The sequence below is a fragment of the Stegodyphus dumicola genome, chromosome 2, assembly GCF_044657685.1.
Source record: "Stegodyphus dumicola isolate Sdum_Otavi_A_Nest chromosome 2, ASM4465768v1".
Lineage (NCBI taxonomy): Eukaryota > Metazoa > Arthropoda > Arachnida > Araneae > Eresidae > Stegodyphus > Stegodyphus dumicola.
The window spans coordinates 185,361,900-185,388,937 of NC_140769.1; the positions used below are offsets into that span (position 1 = coordinate 185,361,900).

Below are 27,038 nucleotides of genomic sequence, written 5' to 3' on the forward strand. Positions count from 1 at the left end.
TTCATAGAATATATGGTCATATATGATACCGACTGTTTGTTGTCAGCAAATCCATCCATCATCTTGTGAGTTCTATATTTATTCTTCAGTTTGGGCGTAATGAAGGAAGTCTGCTACTGTGAGAAACAAAAAAAAAAAAAAAAAAAAGAGTTCAACACAGTCTTCGCCAAGGTCCAGATTCCGGCAAAAGTAATAGCATTTTTTATGGTATTTCCCTTATGTGTGTAACGTGAATGCGAGCAGGTTTTCCTTGAAAATTTCTCAAGCATTTCTCACTTAGACAGACATACCATCGCGTGCTCTGCTGTAAGCTGCATAATATATTTAACAAAGACTGTGCGAGGAGAACACTTGCATCTTTTGTGAATTTTAGGTGTCTTTATTATGCTAAAGTTTTTGAATTTTGTCACCCTTTGATTGGCTCTGGAACTTAAAATCATCTTTTGTAAAATTAGAACTTTGTGATTGCCGATCTAACCTTCTTGTTGCCGATGGGCATATTTTTTATCCATGCTATTTCACACCTTCACTGCAATTTTTTCGCTTCTTAATTCTTTATATTTTTAAATTTTCAGGATCGGTTAGTTATTGATCTTACATATTTATAGTTTGAATATTTAATTAGTAAATTAAATTTGATGAAGAATTTTTATAATATTAAATAGAAATTATTGCTGATATTAACCTTTAATTCTTGAAAACTTGATTTGAGCGGAAACGGAAACCATTCTCAGCGGCAAACTTCGTAAGCTGTCAGATGAAGTTTTATCGCAAATGAGCGTGTAAATTGGTTTTAAATTTTGTATACATATATCTATTTAAACATTCGCTCCTTGCTTGAATGTGTTGTTACTAAATTTAGACTAGAATGTTTGAAACTTATAAAATTGCAGAGCAAATTCGAAAATTTGATGCCTATCCAAAAACTCTTGAAGATTTTCGAGTTAAAACCTTTTCAGGAGCCGCCAGTATGTATAGTTTATTTATATATACAGGAAGTTTACCTCATGTCCTACTTTTCCGAATTATGTTTTTGTCCGTGAACTTTCCCTTGAGTTTTATTTTAAATTATTACTAAATTCTCAATTTCTGTGCCAAACTTCATTTCAGTAGATTTTCATACTGACCGGAAGCATTCTGAGGGCGTAAATATATATGTAAATGTGAGCTTCATGCATAATGCTGCAAATTTCATGCTTTAGCATTATATAGTTTATTTGTTTAAAAAAAAACTGAAACATAAAAGGCGTTCAGAATTCTGTAGCTCTCTTCTCTCGTTTGCAGTTTCTGGAGCGGAGCAATACTAGCGAAAGGATCGAAGCTCCCTGTTTAGTACTCAGTAATTTATTATTTTGTTTGATAATCGAGAATTTTGTATACCATTTTTAAATTGAATAAAGGCACTATTGAATATATTTTATTGGTGGCTGAAATTGTGTAGCTTGAATATTATTTGCAATTTAATTTTAGCAGCAATAATGCAGTAACAAATTGTTGGAAATCTTGATGAAATTCATGACGCTGAATAGTCTTGTTATTTGTTTCTGTTTTGCCAACTTTGATGGCACATCAATATTTATGTGTTGAATATTCTACCCTACCTTTTTTACCCGGCTTAGTAATACACCCTGCTCTACTAAGTACAGCATAAAAATGGGATGTGCAAGTTGTAAGCAGTGAAACCTTCAGTTATGCTTCTGAAAAGAAAATTGCAATCATTTTTCAGAAAAGGAGAAAAGTGATGTCTTTATTTTCATTAAAATCCATTGGAGATCATGTTGCTGAAAACTGCAACTTTTTTCAGTTATTTGTAATTATAATCTGTATCAGGTATTGGCAACCTTGTAAGCTGTGGTGTGTCAAACCAATCTACCAGTATGATTCAGTGTGCGGCACAATAAGAAATACTTGAAACCATTCGGTTTCCACAGCAGTGCTTGCAGGCACAAACTTAGGGTTTTATTATATATTATATAAAGTTATTTATTAACATAAAAATAAACAACATAAAATATAACTATTCCTTCAACATAAAAAGTTAAAACTGTGCATACGTTATGTATCATTTAAATATATTTATTAAAATAAAAAAAATTAAGTATTCCTTCAATATAGTTAAAAAATTAAAACCTCCTTCCTGTACTGCTCTAAATATCACAATATCAGGGGTATAATTTGTTACTTTCAGTTTGATACAGAATTCTGAATATTCAGTTGTTAAACAATTTCTTTGTGGACTCTAAATATTTTTCATATGGGAGAAGATTTGTTTGCACAGATATGCGGGACCAAAAGTGGATAGCAGAGCATATGCAATTTTCTTCAAACAATTAAATCTTTCCAGCACCGACATCCAGCAATTTTAAAACAGCTGTCAATTTATTGTTAAAATTGTCTTCCAGATTTTTCTGTAATTTCATAAATTTTGCTTTCTTCTAATTCTGATGATGTTTGTTCAATAAGTTGTAATTCAAAGTTATCAACTTCCATCCACTCAAAAATTGAAAAACTGGATGGGATTATTAATGGATCTATTAAATCTAGTTTGATTAGGAAGGAATATATAGGCATACACACTTCAAAGTCTTTACATCTTTTGGAAAATTCGTTCTTTGTAACTTGTGTAGTGCTTCAAATAGATTAAAGTTCATCTTTGTCTGATAACTTTTTAGAGTGTTGTAGAGTGCCACTGAAAATTATTCTGCATGCCAAAGTTGCAAACTCCTGATCTATACATTTATTCCAGCATTTGTGCTTTATTCTTAGATTTGTTTCTATACAATATTTCTCTACTGCAAAATACCTTGTATGTGAACAAAATATGCATTTGTATAATTTTTTAATTCTTAATTTTTTTATTATTTTTAGGGGGTATACTTTCTTATCACAATGAATTTAGACATTATTTGATTTTATTTTTTCTTAATTGCATTAAAAGATTATTATGCTAAAATGAAGACTAAGATGGGTAAAATCCTAGTATACGGTGCAGCCTTGGCGCGACTTTGAAAATTATCGCCAACACCAAAAATGATCCAAAGAACGTCTATATATATATATACTACACACTATATACTATGTGTGTATATACATAGTATATACTATGTTTAACTATATATTTTCTTTGAATGACCCGTTAACTACTCATCGTATATGTCCCGTTTTTACTGCTCATCATAAAATCGCCAAAAGTAGCCGAATCCCGTGTGCACCGGATACTAGGATTAAACCCTAAGATGAATTCTTAATCATAATTTCATTTGAAGCAGCCCATATAAAATTTTATTTAAAATACGAATGAAAAAGTACATTTTTGGGGGCTCAGAATTATTACTTTTATTATTTTAAAGTTTTGTAATCTGTATTTCATTGTAAGAATATGTGTCTATAATTTATGTATGTTTCTTGATAAATCTTTTTTCCCATTCTAGTTACAATTGTGAGTGCAGTCGTCATTGTGCTGCTGTTCATATCTGAACTTAATTATTATCTTACACCTGAAGTTACAGAAGAGTTATTTGTTGATGTTTCACGTAGTGAGAAACTGAGAATCAACATTGATGTTACATTTCCTAAACTCTGTTGTGAATGTATGCTCTTCGTTATTCTAATTGATATAATATAGAAATTATAATTTTAGTATAGTATATTTATACACATAATATAGGGTTATATTTTTTAATGTATCTGTACTTATAATCTAAAAACGATTTTCAAAATGTATATATACAGCTCTAGCATTAGTTGATTAAATACTTCAGAATTTGATATATTAGAATAGCTTTCAATTATTTGATTAAATGATTAAATAGTAACAAAAACAAGCATTATATGAGAAGAACCTAAAATCTACATATTCATTATTTGCACATTTACAGATGGTGAATACTGTCCAGCAAAATGATGGCTAAATGTAAAACTCGTAAATCTTTGTATACATAAATATGTATATGTTATGCATGTGTATGAATTAACTGTTGTCACATGCATCCTCAAAAATGGACGAGAAACATGACATTGCTGGATGTTGAAACTGGGATTTCAGATAATAAGCAAACACAAAAACAGTTTTAGGACAAAGAACTGCACAATTTCATTTTTTTCTGTTTTAATACAATGATGAATTTTCATATGTTCAGAATAATCTGGTACAGTCAAAAGTCGTTAATTCGGACACTCATATTCCAGAATGATCTATAATCCGGACCTCAAAGCTACAAACTTTGTGCGCCTGCGTCGCGCTGACACATGCGCATAAGCGTTTACGCATGCGCGTAAGACCTTTACGGCTGCGAATATGTGTGTGCGCATGCGCATAATACATTTATACATGCGTGTTTAATGTATAACGGACGATATAGGCTAAGCTAAAATTATCTAATTCAGTTGATGTTGCAGATTGCGTTGTTCATTAATCTTCGAATTGGATCCGGCTTATTATTTTTTGCAGACTGTTAGAGCAATTTTATAAAAGTAAGCTTGAACTTTCAATTATGTCAAATAGAATTTCCGATATATATTTACTAATATGTAAAGGATCTACAAAGCAAAAGTATGTTTCAAAATCCGAAATCTGTTTATCAATTTCACGCTGCTCTGTGGCGGGGCGCACAATGAATTGGAAGTAGATCTGTCAGCACTATCCTTATCTTCACGGCAGATGCTTTTATTTTATTGGGCGTATAATTCCTTACTAAATGTAGTATTTCATCTCGATGTACTCCGTCTTTGATATGATTTAAATCAAGTTCCTCGTCATTATAATTTGCTTCGGATAGTGAAGAAAGTGACAAAGAGGTTATTGAAAACGAAAAAGTTTCGATTGACAAATTAGTCGGTATTCTCGACACAGCAATTATAGGACTTGAACAGCGGAACTTTGTAACTAAACAAGAAATTATGTCTGTTTAATAGAATTAAAGAGAAAGTATTATCACATGAAACGAAGCATCTTAAACAACTTACATTGAAAGAAATGTTTAATAAAGTAAACAAATAAATATTAAGCTTTTTCTTTTTGTAAATTTTGATACTCTTTAGATCATAATTGTTCTTTATTTCATAAATTACGGTTTCATATTTTTAATTTTGTAATTTCTGTATGCCATCTTACCAGATTTAAACTGATGATCTATAATCCGGAAAAATCGATAATCCGGAATCGCCGAAATCCCGATGAGTCTGGATTAATGACTTTTGACTGTATTAAATAATTGTATAGCTATTTTATAGGGAGGATATACTTACAGCCTACTTCTGAAGAGTAGATAGATTTGATTTATTTTGCATAACCATACATCTAAATAAGCTTATTGGTATTCATTTATGGTTGGGTTAAAAAGAGTTTGATTTCATAAATATAGAGGTTTATTATTAAATGTCAAAATAGGCTTAGAATTGGAGAGCTGAAAGTTTTAGTTGTAATTTAAATATACATTTATATGCATTTAGAATAACTGGTAAAAGTATATTTACAGGTACCCATTGGCGAAAATTAGCGGTACATGGATACTGAGTTTGTGCAATTCCTTGACTTGTTAGTTTTGCTTGCTAGCGGCGATTTTTGCCTCAAAAATCGCCGTTACTCAAAGCCAAAATAACAAGACAAAGAATTGCACAAACTCGGTATCCATGTACACATCAACCTATTTTCACTTAAAAAAAAAAAAATCCTAGAATTGCACAAACTTGGCATTGTGCACTCCCTTGACTTTACCCATGTACACACTGACCTGTTTTCACCTTAAAATACATCGGAAAATTGCACAAACTAGGCATTGCACACTCCCTTGACTTCCATTTCCTTGAAGTTCCATTTCCTTTTATTACCTTCTATTGCTACTATATGTTCCATCCTAGTTATTGGGTGCATGATTCTGGGAAATTTTGAATCATGGGATGTTTTGTGAGCGTTTTTGTGGTGTGTGTTAAAATCGTTTAGATGGATTTGAATGGGTTTGTAGGAAGAAAGGTTCAGATGGTCACTATGTGAAGCGTTCGATCAGAAAGAGTACCTGGTTTGAAAAAAGTCATTTGAGTATGATTGATATTTTGATTTTTACGTGCCTCTGGGTGTACGAAGCGAATTCGTAAATCATGGTAAGTGAATATTTGCTTTTGGTAGTGCCTAAATGTATAACATGTTTTTCCTTTTTTATGTTATTTTATTGTTTGATTTAAAATGTATTTTATTGAGATTATGTATTTTTTGTTTGCCTATATTGTAGACTTTGGTGCTCCTTTGACTTTTTAAGTGAAAATATATCGATGTGTATTTGGTGGTCGTGTGTGCTTAATGCATGATATAATTAAAGAAAATAAGAGTAGACAATCTCCTATATCAAAAGAATATATTAAGTACTAAATTACAATTTAAATTACATTGCAGAGATCAACACAGAGCTCGGAACACAGTTCATGCTACCTTCGCGTACAGTTGTGTGACGAGAAGTCTGAGTGAGTAAAGATGTCGCTTTGCTGCTCCGATTAAGAACTGGATTTTACACGTGCCGCCATCTCATGAATAGAAGTTGAAGTATTTGTCGGAACGCCACAGTACTCCCCCCCAAGTACCATCGGTACGTTATAAGTACTTTGGGTTAAATTTAACCTTTCTTCCAGATCTGGTAGTTTTAGGTTGCTCTTTAACGGGATGTAAGCTTTCTTCCGGGAGTGATGTTGATGAGGAAAATGTTGGATCTTGCATTAGAAATGCTGGTTTGAGACGATCGATTCCAATCACTGATTGTTTGCCATTGCAGATGATGGTGAAATGTTTCGGTGTTCGTTTGACAACTTTGAATGGACCATCATATGAAGGTGTTAAAGTTGGCTTAATTGCATCGTTGCGCACGAATACGTGCGAAGATGTCTCAAGCGCAGGATGTACAAAATAGCTTGGCTGGTTATGCGAAGATGCTGGGGTTGGCGAGATATTGCTCATGGTCTCACGTAAACGTTGAAGGAATGTTGGAGGGTCGATAACTGGAGTAGATTCTGGGTGAAAGAATTCACCTGGCAGACGGAGGGTTGCACCATATAACATTTCAGCACAAGTGCTACCAATGTCTTCTTTCAATGCTGCGCGAAGACCAAGCAAGACTAGGGGTAAGGCTTCTGTCCAGTGTGTGCTACTGTGGCACTTCAGACCTTGTTTGAGAGATCGGTGAAAGCGTTCCACCATCCCATTTCCAGATGGATGGTATGGTGGTGTGCGAATATGGCGAATGCCAAGAAGAGAGGTGAGGGATGCGAACAAGTGACATTGAAATTGTCGGCCTTGGTCAGTAGTGATGGTGGTAGGCATGCCAAATCTTGAAAGCCACTGGGAGATGAATGCTCGAGCTACAGTTTCAGCGGATATATTTTCAATAGGAATGGTTTCAGGCCATCTTGTGTACCGATCAATACAAGTGAGGAGGTAAGTGTAACCATTTGAAGGAGGCAATGGGCCAACCAAGTCTAAGTGTACATGATCAAAGCGTCTTGCTGGAAGGTTAAATTGTTGAATGGGACTGTGAGTGTGACGGGATACTTTACACCGTTGACATCTAATACATGAACGAGTCCATTCTGTGATGTCTTGATTCATCGCTGGCCAGACAAATCTGTCTGCGATCAGCTTTTTGGTGGCACGGATTCCAGGATGTGCCAAATTGTGCAAGGCATTAAACACTTCACGTCTAAAATTGACAGGAATATAGGGACGTATTCTATTGTTCTCTATGTCACAGTAAATTTTAAGCGTTGGATCAATGTGCAGCGGTTGTAACTGAAGGGAGGTTTGTGGATTTGAGATTAGGTTCTTGAGTTCCTCATCATGCAATTGAGCTTTTGCAATTTCAGAGAAATCTGGGGTAGTGAGGTTGATATTGTTTACCCGAGACAAGGCATCAGCGACACAATTATCAGTACCAGAGACATATCTGATATCTGTACTAAACTGGGCGATGAAATCCAGATGTCGAAGCTGACGAGGAGAACATGAGTCAGAGTTTTTCGAAAAGCGAAGGTTAATGGTCGATGATCGGTGAAAATGATGAAGTCGTGTCCTTCCAAGTTGTGCCGGAAGTATTTAACAGCACAGTACACAGCAAGTAGCTCTCTGTCATATGTGCTGTATTTCCTTTCTGCAGTAGTAAGTTTTCTGGAAAAGAATGCCATTGGGGAAAGTCCTTTAGTGGTATGGGCTTGAAGCACTGCTCCTATGGCCGTGTCAGATGCATCTACCATTATAGAGAGCTGATCACTAGGTGAGTGATAAGAAAGTGTGGCTGCATTTGCCAGATCGTGTTTGCATTGCACGAATGCTGCAGATGCAGATTCAGTCCAAGGGACAGCTCGTTGATCGTTTTTTTTTTTTTTTTGCTATTCTTCAGAAACTCATGTAGGCAGGCTTGTGTTTTTGCGGCATTTGGCAGAAAGCGTCGGTAGAAATTTAACATTGCTAGAAAACGCTTCAGTTCAGAGATGGTTTTGGGCTGGGGTAGGTCGTTAATTGCTTTGACTCTTTCCGGTAAAGGTTTGACTCCATTCTGGGTGATAAGACATCCAAGAAAGGAAACTGAGGGTTGACCAAGTACACATTTGGATGGATTTAGTTTTAATCCATGATCTTTAAGGTGAGTGAAAATCTGACACAGATGTTTAAAATGTTCTTCCGCATCTGTAGATGCAACCAGGATATCATCAAAATATGGGATGCAGAAATCGAGACCAGACAGTACTTGGTGTATGAAACGCTGAAATGTTTGGCCAGCATTGCGAAGGCCAAATGGCATATATAAGTACTCAAAGAGGCCAAATGGTGTAGTCACTGCGGTCTTGGGCACATCTTCAGCATGCACTGGGATCTGATGATATGCTCTGGCAAGATCGAGGGTAGAAAATATGTTTGTTCCATGAAAAAGATGGGTACAGTCTTGGATATGTGGGACTGGATATCTGTCAGGGACTGTGATGGCATTAAGTCGACGATAATCTCCACACGGCCGCCAGTCACCATTAGACTTTTTAACCATGTAAAGTGGACTGGCCCATGGACTTTTAGATGGGCCAATAATTCCCTGTGCTAGCATGAATTCAAATTCTTTGCGAGCAGCTTTTAGCATCTCTGGAGAAAGACGACGAGGCTTGGAAAATACAGGTGGTCCATGTGTTTCAATGTGATGATACACTTCTGGCTGATGAGTATGCTGCCCTGATTTGGATGGGTTTAAAATGTCAGGGAATTCTGCTAATAACCGATGAAACCGTGTACTGCCCGATAAAACGCTTATGTTGGTAGGTACGTTTGATATGTGAGAAGCTTGGCCCTGTGATGTCAGCTGAGTTGTAGCATCAATTAAGCAATTATTCTTGACATCCACTAGAAGGTGGAAACGTGTCAAGAAGTCGACACCAATAATTGCTTGAGTTACATCCGCAATAATAAAAGGCCAGTTGAAAGTCCGGCGCAAGTTTAAATCAAGTGTCAATAGTTTGGTGCCATAGGTTGCAATTTGGGTACCATTGGCTGCATACAGTACAAGTTTATTAAGTTGGTGAGCATTTGTTTTAGTTCTCGGGAGCACTGATATGTCAGCTCCAGTATCTACTAGAAAACATAACTGAGTTGAACGATCAGCCAGTACTATTCTGTCGATGTGGCGGACATTCTGTTGGCCAGCAGAAGACCGCCCATTTAGTTTCCCGCTTGTACAAAAGTGCATGGAGGGGCACACTTGCGAGCTTGAGAGCCGAAATTCATATGATAAAAACATATGCCACTTGTGGGTTCTTTGTACTGCGTTCGAGTGTTATGACGAGATTGACTCGTGCTTCGGGCACGAAATTTATTACGTGGGCCCTGATTTGATCGATTGTATCTCCGTGAAGCATGAAGACTTGTAGAGAGTTCAGATACTTTTTTGGTCAATTCAGCCACTTGTTGTTCGAGGGATGAACTGGAAGGTGCAGCATTAGCAGCACTGACATAAGTTGGAGTAACAAGTTCATTAATTTTGTCAGCCATTGCTGCTAAACGGGTTAGATCTTCATTGGAAGCAGCAAGAATTATTTGTATGTTATTAGGGAGACGCGAAAGCCATAGTGACTTCAACAAGTCGTCACTAAAATGGCTTCCTGCCAGATCACGCATTCATGACAGCAAGTATGAAGGTCGCTGATCTCCAAGTTCAAGTCCTTGTAGTAAAGTACGTATTTTTGAAGATTCACTTTCTGAATAGATTTCAATGAGCCGCTGTTTCAGTTTGGAGTATTTATCACAATCAGGTGGTTTGAGAATTAAGTCATGCACTGAATTCAGAATATCAGACTCAATTGCTGCAACTACATGGTTGAATTTTGTAGAATCCTCACTAATGCGAGCGATAGAAAATTGTGCTTCGATCTGAGCGAACCACAATGAAGGATTATTTTTCCAGAAAGGCGGTGGCTTCACCGCAACGCGTGTGATTTGTGGCTCTGGTGGAATATCGTCGGGCATACTGATAGATAATTTTCACTTTAATTAATAAACACTTATCAGCACAAATATTGTAGCATGAGGATACACTATTGATATTTTACCATGATAACAATAAATATTTTAACCATGCAGAAAAAATTTACGTAACGATACACACACAAATAATACAGGGTCAGCAATTACACACACAAATAATATTTTACCGAAATGCATTTGAAAAGAAACCCTTATTTGAGAAAAAATGATGCGTGAATTTTGTATTGCGCACGCACAAAATCACCACCTCACACTGCTAAGGCACTTTCGAAGGAAAAAGGAAATCACTCCTGTAGCACATGGGAAAAAAATTCGCTACTTTCGAACACTGAGGGAAGAATTTTGCCGTAGCACGTTGCAGAAAAATTACTGATGTAGCACATTTAGCGAAAATCACTATTGTATCACATTTGTCACAAAAGTTGAATGATCGAAGAATTATTGCACGACGGCGAAGTCAGCGGAACGGAACAGATCACATTGATGATATGCTGAAGCTCCTTGCGATGATATGCACGACTTTGAAAAAACACAAGCAATATATATCAATACTTCTAGAAATAATTGAAGGGGTACGTTGTAGCATACGTTTAATGTCCATATTCGTTGTTATTTTTAGTCAGTTCTTCAGAATGCCTTGGATGCACGTGGCTTAGGGTTGTTGAAAATCCATTCTCAGTAGCGTGCTCAGTCAAAAGGTCACCACTTTTGGTGGTTGTGTGTGCTTAATGCATGATATAATTAAAGAAAATAAGAGTAGACAATCTCCTATAACAAAAGAATATATTAAGTACTAAATTACAATTTAAATTACATTGCAGAGATCAACACAGAGCTCGGAACACAGTTCATGCTACCTTCGCGTACAGTTGTGTGACGAGAAGTCTGAGTGAGTAAAGATGTCGCTTTGCTGCTCCGATTAAGAACTGGATTTTACATGTGGCGCCATCTCATGAATAGAAGTTGAAGTATCTGTCGGAACGCCACATGTACATGGACAAAGTAAAGGGAGTGCACAATGCCAGTTTGTGCAATTCTGGGATTTTTTTTAAGTGAAAATAAGTCAACGTGTACATGGATAAAGTTAAAAGAGTGCGCAATGCCATTTTTGTGCTATTCGAGGATTTTTTTTTAAGTGAAAATAGGTCGACGTGTACATAGATAAAGTCAAAGAAATGCGCAGTGCCATTTTTTTGCAATTCGAGGTTTTTTTTTTAAAGTGAAAATAAGTCGATGTGTACATGGATACCGAATTTGTGCAGTTGTTTGTCTTGTTATTTTGGCTTTGTGAAGCGGCGATTTTTGGCCGCTTCACAAGCCAAAATAACGAGTCAAAGCATTGCACAAAATTGTTATCCATGTACCGCCAAAAATCGCCAAGTTTCGCCAAGGCGTACCCTAAACTATACTTTTACCAACATTTTAAATAAATCTACAAGAAATTAATTTTTTTCATCTTTTTATTGGGAAATTCCTTATAAATCCTCTAAAAAATTCATTCTTTAATTGTTATTTTTGACTTTTAATGTAGTTCTTAAAATTTGTTAGTAAGAATGATATAAGTGATTAATTTTTCTTTTGGAACAGAACTTTTAAAATGTCAGTAACCATAAATAATTGAATTTTACACTGTAGTAATTTTTGTAAAGGTAAACTATGATTGAATTTATAAATTCTGACATTTTGTATTTTTGATACTGGCATTCAGTTATTAATGGGTTACTTTTCTTGAAACTCTCTCTTAATAGTATTTTCATCTGATTAATAATTTGAAAGCTGATTTTTTTTTCACATACTGCTATTTCATTTCTTTTTTAATCAGGTAACTTAAAATCTGTATGGAAAAGTTTAGTTTATTTTAAGATACACTTTTTAAGCATAGGTTACAAAAAATTTTGCATGTAATTAAAGATGAAGCAAAATATTTGACATTATAGGATTTAAAATTTTATTTTAGTTCTCTCAGTTGATGCAATGGATGTATCAGGAGAGCAGCAAATCAATGTAGATCATAATATATATAAACGTAGATTAGATGAAGCTGGAAGACCCTTAGAAAAACCAGAAAAAGAGAGTAAATATGTGTATTCCTTTCTTTATTTTTTTAAAAGTATTACTGTTTCATGTTGGATATATTTTAGTTAATAAATGTGTGGAGTTCTTTGTGGGGGAAAAGGTGTGGTGGTTAAATAAAATATTTTTAAAATTAAACATTATGTTTTCATTAATTTAAATGGCAATAAATAGCACTTTTGAGCACTTAATTCATAAATTTACTATAGTAGTTTAAAATTCATATAATTGGAAAGTGATAATGGGATTATCATTATGAATGTTATGAATGTAGAATGTCCAATAAATTATTCCTTGGTAGAATATTAAAAACCTTATTCCAAATTATGTCAATTAAAAACCTTATGCCAAATAAATAAATTCTAAAAAGTGTCTAAAAAAGAAATACATCTGTTTAAAAAATATCAGTAACACCAGGCTTTTATTGCTATGTTGTTAGTTGCATACTGAGTAAAATCAGAGTGAAAATAAAAACATCTTCAACAAAGATCTGCCATGAAAGAACTTCATAGCAGAGTGTGCAGTGAAACCAGTCAAGGATGAGTACTAGCCATCAGCAGTAGCCATATTTCAAATGCCGGCCTAGAACATCCCTACCCACAGATGTAACATTGGTAAGGAAAAGCAGACTGCGTGCTGTTTGTAAAAGCCATGACAAAAAAAAAAAAAAAAAAGAAAAGAAAGAAAGAAAAGAAAAGAAAGAAATGCCAGAGTGGGAGCCAAATCCTTAACCTCTCTACAGCCATGTATGTAAAAGGCTTTTTTAATATCCAAAAGGTCTGCCGCCGAACAGTAGACAAATTCAACTTTCAGGATCAAATTGATTTAATCAGTATGAAATGGAAACTTACTTTTTTGAAAGCATTGGACAGCAAATTTTATAATTTCTTAAAATGTTATATTACAATTTGATTTAGTAGTGTTGACTTTTGAAATAAAGAGCATGAACTGATTTAAAGAAAAGAAAAAAAAAAAAAAAAAAACATGTCTTAATCTTTAATTGATGGTATAAAAATAGATATTTAATATAATTTATTAATTGTTGTACCTTGTAAATAGTTCTCTTGAGCATTCATTTTTGCAGTTTTTTATTTCAAAATTTTCTTCCCCTCCACCCTGGTGAAGAGGCTCTTTTTTTTTTTTTTTTTTTTTTTTTTTTTTTTTTAATACTTTGAATGATTTGGCATGAAAAAGGGCTAAATTTCAGAAGTAGAATGTTTTGCATTGTTACTTTACAAGTTTGCATTGTTATGGTCCAAAATGTTCTGTGAAGTTATATCATGCATTTTCATAATCACAAGTTACCTATACTGGAAGCATGTGTTACATTTTTAATTCTATAAAATGTAAATTCCTTTTTTAATACAGAAATTCAAAAAGCATCTGGTAAAACATACAAATGGTAACAATTACTAAAACATGCACATTAACAAAGAATTTATGGTTCCATCAACTATTTTAGATGTTGAGCATTTTGGCATGTTTCTTTTATGGTAGAAATCTGCTAGAAAATTTGGTCCGGACACTGATGTGAAGGCAACTTTTAATACTTTTCATCCTGATCTTTTGTTAAGAAGATATTTACATCATTAAAGAAAGTAAAAAAGCAAAATGTTATAAATTATAAGCTAAAATATACCAAGTGAGGGAAAGTCTTCTGTCCGGATAAAGCCAGTCATGCTGCTCAAGAAGTTAATTGTTCTTGTGCTTCTTTGCATATTCTGCTTTGAAAGTGCAAGAGCGCTACATTTTTTAGATAAAGAGCATATGTTATATGTCAATTTTAAGGTAAATTTTCATGGAATACAAAATGTTTATTTAAAAAAAAAAAAAAAAAGCATATTTGTTGTTCCTTTCTCTCCCCCTTTTTTAAATCATAATAAAATCATTTTATTTTTAAGATAAGTTCTTTGAAATATGGAAATTTTATTTTATTTATTGTTAATTTTTAGTTTGCAGCTGCCGTTATTAATTCTTCTGACATGTTTTTTTTATGTAATGACTATAAAATAATATTTTGGTGTAAGATTTCTGTTACGGATTCCATTAATTTTTGTACTTTGAAAATGATGTTCTGACTTAATTAATATTTTTTCCCCCTTGATTTCCATTTCTAGAAGTTGGAGAAGCAAAAATCTTAAATATAGTATGTATATTTTTAAATATTAGAAATTTGTAACTATCATATATTTTAGTATCATGCAGATATTATTGGTTTCAGAACTGTTTTATGACTGTTATTTAAAAGAATCTTCAAAATAGAAATAAAAAATGTCTAACTCGTAAATTCAGTTTATATTGTATGAAAATAAAAATTTTGTTAAGTGAATTTTTTAATATAAAATAAGATTTTTGTATTATAGCACTTTATTCAATATTTTATTTAATGCTGTCTAGTATGTTTGCAGGCTTATTACCTTTATGTTTCCAAACTTTGCTTAAGCAGTACTTGTGTATTATCCCATCCACCAAGAAGTTTTCGCCAGGCAGTATAATTTAGGTCCAGTTATGGATAAGAATGACATAGCAGTGCGCTCATAACGTCTGCACTGTTGTTTGACATAATCCTGAATGATTTCCGATAATATACCTTTTTTTTTTTTTTAACAAAGATATATAAGTCAACTATTAGTATTATATTTTTCTTGTACTTTGAAAAAAAAAAAAAAAAAAAAAGATTAAAATTTGGGGTCTGTCTTCTGTAGAGTAGCAAGCAGTGGATTATTTTCAAAGTTATGAGATCCTGCCAAAAAAAAAAAGTGTGTATTAATGGACTTGATATGATCAGCTGAACATGGCTGACAAAGAAGTTAAAGATTGGAAACATTTACTAGGAAGTTTATATTCAAAGTATTTTAAAAAGAATTTCTGTAAAATTGGAAAGTCTTATGTGCGACTAAAATCGAAACAGACATACAATTTAAAGAAATAAAAAGGAAGGTAACTTTCTTACCTTAATCATTTTCATGCATTCATAGGTTTTTATGCTGGGAAGGCTGATAATTCCTAGATATCCTTAAACTACTACTGTGAAACTGATAAAACAACATTTATTCACTATACACCCACCTAGAATTTTGAATTCACAGAACAATGAACACAAATAAAAAAAAAGCAAAGATGAGAACCGTCAAAATTCTGTGGGCATGCACAAATGCCTGAATTCCAATCAGAAGTATTCCATTTCACACTATGGGAAAATGTCTTACACAATGTCTTACATTGTGCTCTGGAGACTGAAAGCTACTAGAGTCACAATATGCAAAGTTACAGGTTAAATTTGTGGGATGTTTCACAATTTCTTCATACAGTACAAAGTCTACTCCGGACGTCCATTATCCGGAATGATCTATAATCCAAACCTCAAAGCCACAAACTTTGACATGCGCATTTGAAGTGTACGTCCGCTACTTATGTACGTAATGCCAGTAAAGCGTATACCCATGCACGCTTCCGATAGTGAAGAAAGTAACAGAGAACGTTATTGAAAACGAAAAAATTTTGATTGACAAGTTAGTCGGTATTCTCGACACAGCAATTACAGGACTTGAACAGTGGAACTCTGTAACTGAACAAAAAATTATGTCTGTTTATAGAATTAAAGAGAAAGTATTAGCACAAAAAATGAAGCAACTTAAACAACTTAACATTGATAGAAATGTTTACTAAAGTAAACAAATAAATATTAAGCTTTTTTTTTTTTTTTTTTTTTGTAAATTTTGATACCCTTTAAATCATAATTGTTCTTTATTTCATAAATGATGGTTTCATATTTTTAATTGTATAATTTCTGCATGGCATCTTACCAGATTTAAATTGATGAACTATAACCTGGGAAAACTCCTAATCCAGAATCACCAAATCCCGACGAGCCTGACGAATCACCAAAGTCTTCGCATGGGATGTTCTGGACAGTATTGCACTGTCAGGCACATTTGGAGATTCTAGGGAATCTCTTTTGAAGATATCCTTTTTACAAGATAGATGAGTTGATGAACTGTTTGTTTGATCTGAAAGTGATATCTTGCTAAGCAGAATTCTGTTCTCGTCATCTACTTAAAGGGGGTAAAATCTTTGGTACAGCCTAAGGAGTTCGCTAATCATTGTCATTATGTGAGCAACACGAGTATTTTTGTCTTGTCTGGTTCAAATATTTTAAATTCAAATATTTTAGCCATAGGCCATTCTGCTTGTTTACTGTTGTCACTTCCAGTGAGAACACTTTGATATACTCTAAGGGTGATTTAGTGTTTGCTACTGAAGTAAGATTTCATTTAATCCAGATGCTTTATTTGAAATCTTTTCATGATATCTTGCTTAAGTTTCTGAGAATAAAGAAAGTGTTTTGTAAATGAGTTGAATTGAAAATGTGTAATTCAAGTGCAGATCTAGTTAGTGTTTCTTTTAAAAATAAAGATGAAGTTAAAAATTCTAAGTCTTCAACATCTTCTGACAGATAAGTCAAGGGGTGGCTATTGATTATGTGTTCTACTTCACATAAAATGGTAGTCAACTCATATTGTAGTATTCTTAAGAATTTCTTGGTCATTCCAATTAACTGCTTTCACATTTGCCCCACTAGGCAGTGGTAAGAGGGATGAAAATCCACCAAATCTGCTTAAGCTAATTCCTGTATCTATTGCCATTGTATGCAGTGGAAAACATTGCTGGTTTTAGCGAGATACATACCGTTGTCAGAATAAATATACAAAGGCTTTCCCCAGCTTGATACAAAGCTCCAAAAGGCCACCAAAAAGGTCTTGGTGCTCGGTGATCATATTAACTCTATATGAGCACCACTCTAGTCACTGCACATCTGAAGAGGAGGAACCAAGCCTTATCTCCATTTCTTTCTTCCCAAATCAATATCCATTATTTCAAAAGCAGCTGCATTTTTTATATAATTTTCTGATAAAGGTACATGTATAACCTCGCAAGAAATCTGCAACCTGTTGCAGATATTTGTTTGCTCCTGATTAAGAGGGATTAGTATATGGTTTCCCTTGAAATCAATAGTCTTAACTAAAATATATGCCAAACACATGGTTATTGCTTTGCCTAAAAATCTTACTTTTCCTATACCTGTTCAAGCAGCCATATGAGTATAAAAAAGCAGTCTCTCCAAAGTATTTGGCAAATGCATTGGCCTTTTCTTGAAGCATTTGTTCATATATTGACAGATTACAGCTTTTTTTCTGATGGTGAACCATTCCAGCAGTGCTTCTACAGCATCCGTATGCTCAGGCCTTTTGTAGTTTCTTCTCAAATCCGAGTTTTTTCAATCAGCAGGAATAATTTAGTCCCTGTATTTTTTTTATATGAGAACAACTGTAGATTTGGATAAATTGTATTCCCAGTAGATATAGATTTGACTGCTTCCATTTTGTATTTTTCAAATAAGGTTGTCTTTATCTTTGATGCAGAATGCTTTATGTTTGCACCTTTCCAATGGATGAATTTTTGACACAGAGTGCTGAGAATTAGGTCAAAGGATATATGCGTGTTTAAATCTTCTAGAAAAGCTGAAAAGGGAAGAATGCATTCATCTTCTCCATGATATGTATGGTTACTAAGAAGCTATTCGATGAGCTTTGTATAGGATACCATAAGTTTCAGTCAAGACTTAAAGAATGCAAAACCCGCATTTTGAAGCTAAAAGTTTGAATGCATTTATACTCAGACAAAGCAAACCAGTAAAGATGAAATTCTTCTTTCTCTAAAAGGTGAATCAACTGTATAGACCTTAGTTCAGAAGATTCAATAGATCTTTTATGCCTGATTAAGAAAAATTTCAAAATTTTCATCATAGCATCAGCTTTGGATAGAACTGTGTCTGACAGCTTAATCAAAGAATCTGATTGGGAATCAGAGAACCCATTCACATACTTTCGTTCACTGGTTACATAAACCATATTGCATCAAAAGATATGTTTATTGTGTGTCCCGATTCTTCTATCATCGGATGTCACTCCTCCTTACATAGCCTTTGTTTAGAACACAGAGAAAGTGTAAAGGGAAGCTAAAAGAATAGTAACATAAAATACTTGTTCTTTACAAATAGATATTGTGAAATGTACATGGAAGTTGATCCTAGCATCTTAAATGTGGACGTTTTAGGCTTGCTATTGGAGTATAAAATTGCATTACATCTATAAGAAATTGGATGGGACCAAAGTTCATTCATTATAATTGCTGGTTCTTACTGTGGGTTCATTAGAGTGAGATTTAACTGTATAAGATAAAATGTTAAACTTTTGTTAAAATTTTTGTATCTTTCTTTTGAGGATACTCTTGAATTTATCCCTTGGAAAGGGGAACGGAATTTATGTACAAATAATTTATTGGGATTTGATTAAAAATAAATGCATAAAATTATTCTGTAAATAAATTTATAAAATTAGACTACAGTAATGAAATGGATCTATTCATGTGTTATTTTATAAATCGGGATGACATTTTGAATCAGAGATACATTTAACAAGTGAGAAGTTTTAATGAAGTACTTTCTAATTTTTAAACACAATGAAAGACTAGGAGAAAAGAATAAGGTTGCCCAGGTCATAAACTCAAGATATGCTGCTGGTATTTATGTTGTTACATTTTTTGTATTTATTTAGCTATTTTTAGTAGAATTTATAATTAAAATATTTTTATATCACCGTACAATGCAGCATGAGACTTATTTGAAGGAAAGCTACTCCAGAAAAACTAAAATACAGGAGCATGCGCACTTAACATTTTAATAAATAGATATCTTGTAATTGTACTCTTTTGCTATCCAGAAAAGTCAAGAAAATATGAGAGGGTTCTCGTGCATGATTAAAAAGCTGGAGGTAAACATCTCAGTTCAGTTGTTTACTTATTGCTGTAAATGATTGTTGTGAATTCATGGTGAGATCGGATTAGCTTTCTCTGTGTTTTTGAATTTGAGTTCTATTTTTATTTTAGTACTAATTCAGAAGTCAAAACAACAAAAATCAGCGTTATTTACAAAATTTTCACAGTACTAGTTTCAATGGTTTTCACAGTACTAGTTTCAATGGTTTTACCAAACCACTATCCTCAGCTGCAAAACCGCTTTGAAACTAGTACTGTGAAAATTTTGTAAATAACGCTGATTTTTGTTGTTTTGACTTCTGAATTAGTATTTATTCGTCGTGTTATTCTGTCTTAATTTTATTTTAGTAGTTTAAAATATGACTACTGTGAGATATTGCGATATTGTACAAATATCTCTGAGGCAATTTCAGGATTTTGTTTTGTTTGTTGTGATAAGAATAAATTTTATTAACTTCTTATCAACTTGTGCATTCAATCCATTATGAACCTGTAGGCACACAACAATATCATATTTTCTTCAAATTTTTACAGAAAAAAAACCTATTTTTTCTCAGTGCTGTTTCATGTAATTGCACTTCAATCATGAAGATACTGTTTTACAATAATCATAACAACAATCTTATTCTAATAATAAAACCATCCGTTCAGCTCTTGAAGTAAAAAATTTAACTTATATTTTCCAGCAATTTTTAAAAATTATTTTGTATAACTGAATAACTTATAAAATAAGAAATAATTATTTCACTAACTTTGACCTTTGTCTTGATTAATGAATGGAAATTCTGTCATTCTGTGGGGAAATAGCATATAGTTAACATTTTATACTTTCATACAATTACATGAAACAGCACTGAGAAATTATGCATGAGATTTCATGCAATTACATGAAACAGCACTGAGAAAAAATAGGTTTTTTTCTGTAAAAATTTGAAGAAAATATGATATTGTTGTGTGCATACAGGTTCATAATGGAGACAAAACAAAGTATGTTTCTACTTCTCAAGGTATAAGATTCAGGTAAAATAATAAAGGAACATAAATAATACAATAAGAAAATAAGAAACATTGTAAATCTTCCTTGTTTTTAAATTACATTCAGTGTTAGAATTAGTTAAATATACTTCATTTTATACAGATATTCTAGATGAAATTTTTAAATTTCTGTGTGTTTTATGATATTTTACAATGATTGTTCATTCGTAACTGATAATTTCAGAATATTATTGGAAGTAACAGTTGCAATTTATCATTATATGAAATAATTAATAAAAATGTACTCATATTTGGGTATAAGTACATTGTTTGCTATATACTTATATTTAATTTTATTACAGACTGTTCCACCAACTTTAGATCCAAACCGATGTGAGAGTTGCTATGGTGCTGATATTCCACCAAAAAAGTAAAAAATTATTAATGATTTTCAAATCTGAATTATTATTAAGTTTCTATTCCTCTAAATTTTTTATTTTTATAATTGTTTCAATGATTTTTTGTTGTCTTGTCCAGGGCTTCTTAAACTTTTTTCAGTTGCAACCCCTTTTTATCACTAAGATTTTTTTCACAACCTGCTGGACCCCATAATGTTTACAAAAATTTTGTGGGACCCCCCATAAGCGTTGAGCAAATCCGACACACACGCGTGAGTGAAACCGTCAATTTTTTCACTTGTACTGTTAATATACTGTTGCAGTTTTAGGTCATTAACTTTAATTTCTAATTTTAAGACATAGAACAATGTGAACATTTTAAATAAATAACAGATGAAATGACAGTGTCACGTGCAAAGCAAGTAAAATGAACGTTATATTATAAAGAGGCTGCATCGAAACTTTTTCGATTTTTCTTTGTAACCAACCTTTTTTTTTTGTCTTATCTGTATCTAGTTTCAGATACGTTGTGTAAAAAATATTTGGTAATTGTAAAATTATTATAATAAGTTAAAAAATTATCAATACTGCTAAAATTTTTGACGACCCCATGGACTTCACGACCCACAGTTTAAGAAATTTTGGTCTTGTCCATGAATTTCATGGAAGAATGGTTGCCAGAGTCTCAAGGAGTTTGGACTTCTATTTTCACCCCAATTTCGAGGGAGAGCACCCTGGAGGGGGGTCCAAGGGTCTCCTACCCCTCTTCCCTACCACCAATCCATATAAGAGCACTTTCGGCATATAATATATTTAGAGTTCCCCCATGCTGCAAAGACATTATACATTACAAACATCCATACCTTCTCCGTAATTTGAACACAGACCTCCGGTACCACATTAGGCTCCCCTAACCACTATACCATCTGGGCGACTGTTTTAATGATACTTCCTGATTATTTGCATCCTAAAAAAAGTTACTATCTCATTGGGTAATTTTGCTGATGACATTTATTTATCTTTACAAATCATAGGTACCGCTCTGTTCATAAACTATGATAAATATAAATATTTCATAAAAAAAGAGAAAAAAATTATGGGAAGGGATGAAAATTTATATGGCCAATATTTAGTTTTTACAGGTGGTGGATTTTATTAAGTGAAAATATGGTTAAATATAAAAGGTATAAATACAAACGTACTCAGTGTGTACATGCTTACAGGTGTTGGCTCTTGACTTATGTGTACTCGGAAAATATGCCCAAAACATGACACTTGCACAGAATGATGAAGTAAATACAGGGTGCAAATATTCAGAAATTGCTTTTATGATTAATGTCTGTTTTTACTTCTTCTGGAAAAATATGTCCTCCCCGCCAAAAAAATTACAGATGCCCTGAATATTTCTTAATTGTGTTGTTTGTTAATGTATGTATGTGAAAATGATAGCATTATAATAATAATTGAATAATACAAATTTATATAATGCATGTAAATTCAAGAGAAAAAAAAATGAAATGTTTTGAAAGTACTCATTCAATGTAAAAAGTTCAGGAATTTTAGGAAGAGAGAATAAATTGTGTTAATTCTGTAGCCATTTTTCTATTTATGTAATCTATATGTAGATATATTTATCTTCAACATGAGTTTTAATTTTGTTTATATGTATAATAAACACTGCATTTTATGCAAACATTAATTTTAAATTCACATGATTACAATATTATTGAATCAAACATAATTTAAATGTTAAGATCCACCCTTAATAACTTTTCTGCGCATGGACAGAATAGCATTCGAGCTGGTGTCGAAGTCACATTTGTTAAGAGTTCCAAGTTCTGTGATACCATTCCGTGCGGGTTCTGGATACACAAGTTATGTGTATTTTTAATGCAAAAACAAATTGTGGACTCGTAATTTTGTTTTCCTCATCATAAGTTTAGCGAAAAAATGCAAATACAATTATTATATTAAATGCGGTTTTGTTGCTATACTAAAAAATGGTGTCAACTAGCGGCAGTGTATTATTTATTACAAAATATTGAGCATTGATGCTGTGAGACCTTCTTGTCTGGATCAAAATTTGTTGACAAAACATAGTGCATTAAAAGACAAACTGAAGGATTTTTTACCTGCAAAATGTAGAAACATCTGAAATTGGATAATACTGGATCTTATACTTAGTCATCTGAAAAGCCACTAGAAACTTGAGTTATCTCTACACATCGCCAAGAAAAGTCATTATTGGGTAAACACTCATTAGACCTTGCCTATTGAAACCAGATGATATTGTTCTTGGACTAGAGAGTAAATGAAATCTCTCACAAATACTACTTTTTGCAACACTATGAAACATTGCATTGATGATATGGCCGAAGTTAGTGCAGGCCATTAAAGAATCAAATTGTTTCGCAATACACTTGGATAAGAGTACACATGTTGCAAAATGTTGTCAACTGTTAGTTTTCATTTGGTTCATACAAAATAAAACAAAGACAAGATTTCTGCAGAGTTAACAACTACTTCAAAAGCAATTCATATAGTGGCAGCAGTCTCAGAGTTCTTTTGCAAATATGAACTGTCATGACAAAAGCTGATAGGTGTATGCACAGACAGTGCACTACCAGTGCTTGGATCTCGCTCAAGATTCACACAGATAGTCAGAGAAAAAATTCCTAATGTTACAGCTATTCACTGTATTATACACCATTAACTCTTGGCAGCTAAGAAACTTCCAAATGAACTCAACAATGTCTTAAAATTATGCATCAAAATTGTCAGTCATGTTAAAATCATGCTTTAAATACTCAACTTTCTATGCCCTTTTGTTAAGATTTGGGAACAGAACATAAAGCACTGTTATTTCATACAGAAGTTCACTGCTTCTCAAAAGGAAGCAAGGTTGTTTGAACTTCGAGATGAAGTAATTCAGTTTTTGGAAATTCAAAATCAAACTGAATTGGAATGAAACTTGAATACTTGGCTTTCGGAATTGTGGAATTCCGAAAGCCAAGTATTCAAGTTGTACTGGCTTATCTATCAGATTTTTTAGATTCATTGAATTCGAAATTACAAGATGGAGATTTGAACATAATTTATCATTGGAATGACATCACAGTGTATACTGATAAATTATAACTCCGGGAATATAAAACTTTAGCCTACAATTATTCCTGCTTTCCCAAGTTATTTTGAATGCTGGAAGAAAGGTGCTTTAAGGATACTGACACAAAGAATAAAATATCAAATCATTTGCAGCACCTCACTGATGAATTCAAGCATTACTTCTCTAATTCCTGTGATAAAAATATTTAACGCTGTGTTATCAGGACCAGATTCGGAAATGTATTAATATGTGTTTGTATGTATACACACAATTACATTCGTACTTACATATCTGAATCCAGTCCTGTTAATAGAACATTGCCAAGTATTCATAGAATGGTGACGGTTCCTTTTTACGTTGACATAGATATACTACCAGAAACACTACAAGAGCAAGCTTTAGAAATTAAAAATGATTCTACAGCCAAATATGACTTTAAGAAGATGGATAAGCCATTATTTTGGGTATAATATCTCAAAGTTTATACCACCATAGCAGGGCAAGCACTATAAATGTATTTACAAGCACTTATTTGTGCGGAAGAGCGTTTTCAACAGTTTTATCAATGAAAATGAAGTATAGAAGCAAACTCAGTATTGCCAGTGATTTACCTAGTGCCTTTCTTCTATTCAACTAAGAATTAAATATTTTGTCAAAAATATGCAAGCACCATCCATCTCATTGATTTATCTGTTTTTCCCTTACCTTATGTGTTCTGATATGGCATAGTTCTATAATAAAACCTTTATAAATTATGTTTCTTACATGTAGATAGTATTATTGTTATTATTAGGGAATAGGGGTGCAGTAAGTTTTATATTTGGTACTAGGGACACAGGACGAAATCTTTGGTAACACATGTTCTATTGTTTATTTTGTCATATTAAGTATGATTATCAGTTTAAAGAAAAAGTTTTAATGAGAAGTAGGTATAAACTAACATCATAAATAGAATTGTGTCATAGTAATAATAATGTATTGTGCAGGCAGTTGGTTCTTGAATTACGCACGTGTATAGGGATGCCAGAATATTGTGCAATTCCAAATCCATATGCTACTGTTAATTATCTGTTGTTGATCAGAAGTTTCATTGATGATGTAAATGATATAGTAATGTAAATTTGTGTGGTGCAGCTTTATATACAGTACTACAATAAGCTGTATTATTTACAAGGCATAAAGATTTATGCATTGATAACAAGGCAACAGCATATGATAACTTTATCATATCAAAGTTATTGCCATATATATAAATTTGCTGGTAGCCTGGTTTGTGCATTTATATATCATTCTAAAAATTTTGCAATACGGAACATTGCATTCATATTAGTAATATAATATCTGTAAGCATTACTGAATTTAAAAAGTCTGCTGTGTCTCTCAAGTAAGTCAACATTTTCTTCCATGTTTTTCATCTCTTTCTTAACTAGAAGCATTTGGTATGTAACATATTGTGTTAAATTTGTGGAACCAAGAAACTGTAGGAAATAACATTTACTACAATGCTTAATGTTTGAGGTTTACAAACTGTTCAGGTGGAAATGATGAGCATCATATGGCAATTTAAGCAGATAATGGGAAATGCCGACCTTACCAAAATACTAGCAAGGTGATAGTAGAGGACTAAAATAATTTATTACAGAAATGATTTGTCTTTACGTTTATTTGTATTTATCTTCCTGTCACCTAAAGTGGGCAAGAAATTATGAACACATTTAATTTTTTGTAACATATTTTTATTCATTTTATGGTTATAAATGATAAATAGACCAGTATCTACTTGCATTTTGTACATTCAAGATATATCCAGTTTTTTTTAAAGCTTTGTAATATTATGTTTTTTGTCTATTAGTTTTTCAGTTTCTTATAAATCTTGGAGACTTATATCAAAATATTTAAAGAAAAAGTCTACATATAAACAGATCAACTCCATTAACACCTGTGTATTTCTAATGTCAGTTATATTTGTGCGAGTTACCAATCTTCCGAGTTACCAATATTGTAGAAAATAAAGTGGCAACACCTTTGCAGTTTTATAATTTGACAAAAAAAATAAAGCATACACAAACATGACAAAAAAAAATAAAGCATACACAAAATAATGTCAATGTGCATTTCCAAATTTTAAAAGCTTCAAATATATGTTTTCTGCCGCAGTGTGTTATAATTTATGATCACACAAAAAAAAAAAAAAAAAAAGCAAGGGACATTTTGTCCATATTTCTAATTTTTTTAATTAAAGATATTTAAAATGTGACAATGAGTAGAAATTATAATTATGTAGAAATATAGTAGCAGTTAACAAAATTTTAAATTTATGTAGATAACTATTAAATGTCCTCATTAAATTAATTCACTTTTAAAAATGTAGCCTTCCATAAAATAATATACAGTATAAAAGAAATTAGAAAATAAAATCATGTTTACTTTAAACAGGGAATAATCAACATGCTTCCACCCATTTTAGTCACTTATTATGCATATGTGTTTGTGTATATAAATATGTCAAGAATTTAATTATAGTAAAATAAGTTATGAAGAGGCAATAAATAACTCAAAATTTTTTGAATAAAATATTTCTTGAGAAATTAAATAATACTTAATAAAATACTTTAATAAAAATGGTACCTCATTGTAAAAATTAAACAATTTTATTATTCTGAAAAATTTAAGTTAAATTTCTAAGAATAATTTTAAATTTTAGCATTCTTATTGTATTATGTGAGTGCAAACTTGTTTTTTTTTAATGTTCTCCCAATAAAATATAAGTCATTCTGCCATATTTTGCTGTAACAGTAAATCAGCAACAAACCAATTAACTGTAGGAAAATATTAATAAATTCATACTTTAAGAAGGGATAAACTGAAGAAAAGCAAAATATCTTTACTGAAAGAATATCCGCCTGATAACAGTTAACAAAATGATTGTATAATTTGACAATCAATAATACAGTTTTATTATTAATAATTTTATACAAATTCTCTTATTTTTCTATTTTTTTTTTTTTTATTTATGCTTTTTCTTAGAGAAATATTAATCTGGTTTTAAAACAGATTAATTAATTATTCCTAATAGCACACATATGAGTATAAAATTCTATGGACTGCTATATGTAGCTGTAATTTTTACTAATTTTGAAATTTT

At 32.4% G+C, this 27,038-nt stretch overlaps 1 protein-coding gene across 1 annotated transcript in view; it reads left to right on the top strand.

Annotated features, from left to right (window-relative positions):
• Positions 1-702: 702 nt before the first annotated feature.
• Positions 703-27,038, top strand: part of LOC118195009 (endoplasmic reticulum-Golgi intermediate compartment protein 3-like) — a 63,545-nt gene continuing 37,209 nt past the window's right edge. Inside the window, exons 1-5 of the mRNA XM_085811517.1 lie at positions 703-968; positions 3,432-3,590; positions 12,462-12,578; positions 14,695-14,723; positions 20,752-20,819. Of these exons, the coding sequence (XP_085667643.1) occupies positions 869-968; positions 3,432-3,590; positions 12,462-12,578; positions 14,695-14,723; positions 20,752-20,819 (473 nt within the window). The 5' untranslated portion in view covers positions 703-868. The remainder of the gene's footprint in view (positions 969-3,431; positions 3,591-12,461; positions 12,579-14,694; positions 14,724-20,751; positions 20,820-27,038) is intronic.